The 6,000-nt window shown below is 36.0% G+C and overlaps 1 protein-coding gene across 7 annotated transcripts in view; it reads left to right on the top strand.

The window, feature by feature from the left end:
• The window catches only part of nlgn2a (neuroligin 2a), a 143,060-nt gene that overhangs the window by 49,800 nt on the left and 87,260 nt on the right, over window positions 1-6,000 (top strand). For 5 of the 7 annotated variants that reach the window (XM_067401788.1, XM_067401787.1, XM_067401793.1 and 2 more), the window contains one exon: window positions 1,121-1,270. In XM_067401788.1, the coding sequence (XP_067257889.1) occupies window positions 1,121-1,270 (150 nt within the window). The remainder of the gene's footprint in view (window positions 1-1,120; window positions 1,271-6,000) is intronic. The other 2 variants (XM_067401794.1, XM_067401791.1) reach the window with 2 other exon arrangements.

Below are 6,000 nucleotides of genomic sequence, written 5' to 3'. Positions count from 1 at the left end.
CTATCTATCTATCTATCTATCTGTCTGTCTGTCTGTCTGTCTCTTCTATCTATCTATCTATCTATCTATCTGTCTGTCTGTCTGTCTGTCTGTCTCTATCTATCTATCTATCTATCTATCTATCTAACTATCTATCTATCTATCTATCTATCTATCTATCTATCTATCTATCTATCTATCTATCTATCTATCTATCTATCTATCTATCTATCTATATCTGTCTGTCTGTCTGTCTGTCTGTCTCTTCTATCTATCTATCTGTCTATCTATCTATCTGCCTGTCTGTCTGTCTATCCATATAACTTTATTTTTTTCTATCTATTGTTTTATTTATCTGAATAGGTCTTTTTTAGTGACAGGTGCAGTTTCACTTCATTTTGGGAAAGTGTTGTGTTTTGATCATGATTTAAATAAATTTGTGTATCAAGTGAAACTTGGAATCACACATGTCAAAATTATGTGCATGTGACAGCGTCTATGTATCTTTCCAGACATGTATGACAGCACATGTCTGTGTGTTTTTTATAGTTGAATAAGTCAGTAATCCTTTTTTACTGACCGTCTGTTTGAAGCTCTACGCTAGGAACTCTTTGGATTCATTTGTGTTTGTGTGAGTGTTCGCTCCTGCTGCATCTTGGAGCACCTGGCTTTATCAGTTTATCTGCTTTAATGAAATCGACTGAGATTCAGCTGGTGATTGAAGGTGTCAAGGGGTTAGAAAAGTGAACGTATGTGTGTCTGTGTAATAGATCTCCATGGCAACAGTCAATGGGAGCGAGTCACTTTGATGGAATGGCCTCTGTTGGGTAGATTGGGAAAATCAAATTGAGGCAGTTACTATAGCGACGCTCCATTGCAGCTGCCTCTGCATCTGTCTTGATGTGCAAGTGTTTGTATGTGTTGTTATATCTTAAGGAGTAACAGCTTATTAGTCTCTAAAGTGACCTAACGACCAGCTATTTACTCTCCAACAAAGGATCCAACCATCATACATGACAGCATTGTGAAGCTACATGCAAAAAACATATATATAGCTTCACAAAGTGACTCAAACCACTCATCTTTCTGTAGCTTTCACTTACACAACACCCTCTTTCTCCTCGTGTTGACTCTTTTTCAGACATCCGTGACCGCAGGAAGAAACCTGTCATGATGTTCATTCACGGTGGCTCTTATATGGAAGGAACCGGAAACATGTTTGATGCCAGCGTGCTTGCGGCATATGGCAACGTCATTGTAGTCACCATGAACTATAGGCTAGGAGTTCTGGGTAAGTGTACTTGAATTTTTTCCTCATTACGTCTTCTTGCAGTTCTGGAATCAGAGAATTCGATCCTTAATGGAAGATCATTTAGTGATGATCTATGATCTGAAGGCTGTATACTGTTGTTTGTTTATTTAGGGACTTTCTCCCTTTTTAAAACATCTTTGGGATTCATTTTAGTAAATCAGTAAAGTAAATTCAGTTCAGTTTCATGTAAATCAAGTGGTTCATGTTTTGTGAATCATGTACTTCAAACATAACATTTGTCTAAATGAACCAATTCACTGATTCATTTGAGGCAGTTTTATCACTTTTATTACGTTTTGGTACATTTCTCAGATCAGAATTGAAATTCTCAAAACTACCTGTTCAATTCTCACATCATTGTGTCACTTGTGCACATCAAAAAAGCAGTTTCTCATTTCTTTGAACAAGTTGCAAATGCTTTGGTACATCCATGCAAATGATTATGTACAATTCTCTGTTGTTTCCTACATTATCAGTTGCTTATGTCATGTTGATCAAAATGTATTATATTGGGTCTCTGTTGAATAGTCTCACCCCCCACAACATTTAGGCACAAGCTCATAGCATAAGTCTTTACATGCAAAATGGTTGAACAAGTTATCATAATATGTCAAGCATATTTCTATACTTTCTATATTTCCATTAGACTTTTTTCTAAATCTGTCCTGAATTGGTACATTGCTCCCAGGTGAATCTTGACGACATGACATGACTCAATAACGACATGACTCAATGACTCAATGACATGTTCTGTCAATAAAATACAGTACAAACAGTAAGAGAGTAAATTTGAATCTTTTCCATTCTCTTGCAATTACACTCACACATACACTTAGATGTAACTTATAATTGACAATAATTGTCATCAAAACTTTAGCCATAGTTTCCATCAGAACGTCCCTCCAGAGTAAACGGTTATATTGAGAACATGACTAAACAATTTGACTGTCTTATCCGTACACAATGACACAAGGACTTGTCATTCTGATGGCACTGACATGTTCATTGACACAGATATTTACTTTTGAGAGATGAACTAAGGATTTTGAGTAAGAGAGTGGCTTTTGCAGGTTATCCATGGTGTTTTGCTATTTGTACAAATTGTTTTGAGAAATGCACTTACTGTTTTGCAAATTGTGAGTTTGATTCGAGAAATGTACCAAAGCGACTGAGAAAAACTGTAATATGGATAGTATGGCGATGACTAGAAATTATGTGGGGATGAGATGGGGGAATATTGATTTGAACTCAGTATTTTAGGGCATGTGCATTAAATGCAAGACAATGTTTTCAACCACACAACACTAATGTGGGGTCACTTTTAGCAACCTGCTCAAGATAGTTAACTTTTATTTAATGGCTAAATCTGGGTGAATTGTGCCATTGATTTTCTACAGAAAAGAGCACCACTGGATCCCACAGTGTGCCAATTACAGGCTATAGGTCAATTTCTGCTTAATTGTTCTTAATATATGAGTCACTTAAAGTGAATCCTTGTTCAAAATAGCTCTTCTGTGAAACTACCTGCTATTGTCATTAGTCAGAGTTTCTTCATTAGTTTTGACCGTGAGTTTTTTAGGGGTAATATGAGGCCCTGTGAGAGCGTTTTTGAGTTGTAAGTGCTAAATCCTTTCTCATTTCCTCTCTCTTTCTCTCTTTTATTATTTTACAAGACTGAAATATTGAAGAGTGATATATTCATGCAGATTAGCGTTGGCTCTGACGGTTTTATTGGGCCACGGCAGTTAGAAATATATTTTTCCATTTCTTACTTTAACTGCGGCACTGCCCAGAGTGGGGATAAGGCGGCCTTTAGATTTGTGCTTAATATTAAAAAACATAAAATGAAAAGGGAATAAAAAAGAAAGGCGCTTGAGATGTTCAAAGTATTACTACTAAGCTGCAAAATAGTTGGTGCCGGTTTGTATTTGTAATACTTGTAATATATAACATACACATAAATACAGCTGAAGGGATGCAGGCTGACTCAGATGGTTCTAAGGCCCTGGGCGTGGTGCTTTAGCACTTTGACTTTCTCTGGCATATTAGTGCCTTATGTACTTTGCTCCGGAGCTTAGTGCAGATAGGGAAGCTTAGAGATGTCAGCCTCTCGGCTCAGTTCTTTTTGCCATGCAAAAGAGAGTGCTTATATTTGTTTGTGAATGTCTTTCTCTCACTGTCTGTTTGTCTTCTCATAGACTCAAGACTCTAGAAATTGAGGCAAAGAGAGAGAGTGTGTGTGTCTCTAAATTATTGATGAAAAATGTCTGTCTGGTGTGATGAGCAGAGAAGATGCGGTAGGGCTGGGTATTAACACAATTTTCACGATTCGATTTGATTACTATTCACATGCTTTCGATTACGATTTCGATTCAATTCAATATCGATTATTTTGGATGTAGTATTTCAGTTACAGTACAAATTTTCTAGAGGAAAAAAATCTCTCAACTAATGCTGTAAACTACACATAGAAGTCAGTTGGTACAACTATAATAATATTGAAGGTTAAATTAACATATTTATATACAAACACTTAAATTACACTCAATTATGTTTTTATTATAAATAAAGTTTAGAATTACATAATCATATTTCTACTACAATTCGTTTTTTTTTATATATATATATATATATATATATATATATATATATATATATATAAATCGCGGCTGTCATAACTGATTTATTCAAACATGCATTAAATATTGAAGAACATTAAAAATTATAATGAATATGTATCGGTGCATATATTTATCAGAATGTTTCTTTCTAGTGTACACTTTTCTAGCTGACTAATGAGTTTATGGTCACTGAATATGTTTTTCTGAGGTAAATGTGATGTTACGTGACATTGTTTACAAGCTGTTTTATTGACGTCTTTCCGAGGTCGAAACACTGATTGAGCTATTACACGAGATATGATACGGATTTCGGTAAGTTGTACTGTATCTTTTAACATACCTTCAGATGTTTAGTCGTGTTTATTTCGCGCTGTAACTGGTATTAAAGCGGAGGAGAGGATGTTCATGTGCGCTCCGTGCTGCCGCTTCTCTTTAACTGAGGCACTAAAGCGATCTGTCACGTCACATTAAACAGTGCCAAAACGGTATTTATTTTTTTAATCTCATAATAAGCTGGACGTCATTTGAAATCTGAGACTTTGCTTCATATCAAAAGTAACAAAGCACAAAGATTATTGCGATTTATTGGATGGGAGGTGCTACAAATTCTGCTCATTCATCAACTGAAAACATACTAGACTAATATTGGTTCGTAAAAATACCCAGCCCTAAGATGCGGTGACCTGTTAATTTAAAGTGCCCCTATTATTCTATTGTAAAGGTTCCTAATTTTGTTCTTCAGGTCTCCTACAATAGGTTTACTTGCATAAAAGGTCAAAAAACACTTTATTTTTCTCATAATACAGGTATACATTGAACATCACCTCATTTCTCTAAACCCCTCCTGTCTGAGAGCCTACTCTGCTCTGATTGGTCAAATGTGTGATGGAAACTAAACGCCCATTACCATATCTGAATTTTAGCTCTGAACAGTAATGATGGCATCTGTTTTACAGTATCGGCCCACAATGAAAATCAGAAAGGTTACTTGAGTTTCAAATCAGCATATTACATTTTTTTCTGAAGGATCATGTGACGCTGAAGACTGGAGTAATGATGCTGAAAATTGAGCTTTGCATCACAGGAATAAATTACAGTACATTTTACAAGACTTCTTTCAAACTTTTAAACAGACGCATACACAAAGATATATACCTTCTTTAGTAGCCTAAAGTGTAGCTAAGCACATTTTTAAAAGTCATGCTTTACTTTAAGTCATTATGTTAGAGTCGTGCCATACCTGTACCTCAAGGACAGTTGATGCATGCAAGTCTCCACAAAGGAGAGATGTGATGCAGGATTTACAGCAGCAGTGACAGGACACAATTAACATCAGCACATCTCATCATGCACTGACAGCAGTGTTCCGTCGTCACGCCCCTCCTCTCGACTATCTTCTGTCATGAGCCAGGATGGGGGCCAGCAATATGAGCACTGAGGCGACAGTGATTCAAGGAACTGCAGATCCTCTATCATCCTGGGCCGTCATCTGAAATGAGAATGAGTGACGTGACTCAAACTATAATTTAGATAAAACCATTGGCCTGCACAGTCTGTCACTCATTCAGACACAGATGCTTTGCTCGTTAGAGTTATAGATTCAATTCACAGTCAAACCACATCCAACTGAAAGAATTCGATTTCATTTTTAGACTTTAGGAAGATTAATAATTCATACATTTAAAGGTTGCAGTTGCACTCATTTGAAGGTTGTGTAGGTCATTTAAAGATTATATAAGCCATTGGAAGGTATCTTTAATACTTTGTAGATGCCAAAGATCTTATGTTTACAGACATTGGGTCTCATTCACTAATAGTGTGTACACACAGATTTGTGATTGAAATCTGTGTACAAACATTTTCACGAACAAGTCATGATTCATCAATAATTTTCGTTCTAAATGTATTTTATTAATTGACTAAATAAATGTCGGAACAACCAAAACTCAGCCCTGTCTCAGGACCAATTTTTATGTATTTTACGAAGTGGCTAATTCATACGAGTTGTCTAAAATAGGTTTATGTGCGGGGTTAGGGGTAGGTCATTCATACGAATTTGGCAACTCATAAAATAAGTACAATTTAGCA

This window comes from Chanodichthys erythropterus, chromosome 11 (assembly GCF_024489055.1).
Source record: "Chanodichthys erythropterus isolate Z2021 chromosome 11, ASM2448905v1, whole genome shotgun sequence".
NCBI lineage: Eukaryota > Metazoa > Chordata > Actinopteri > Cypriniformes > Xenocyprididae > Chanodichthys > Chanodichthys erythropterus.
This window is presented reverse-complemented; position numbering and strand designations above follow the sequence as displayed.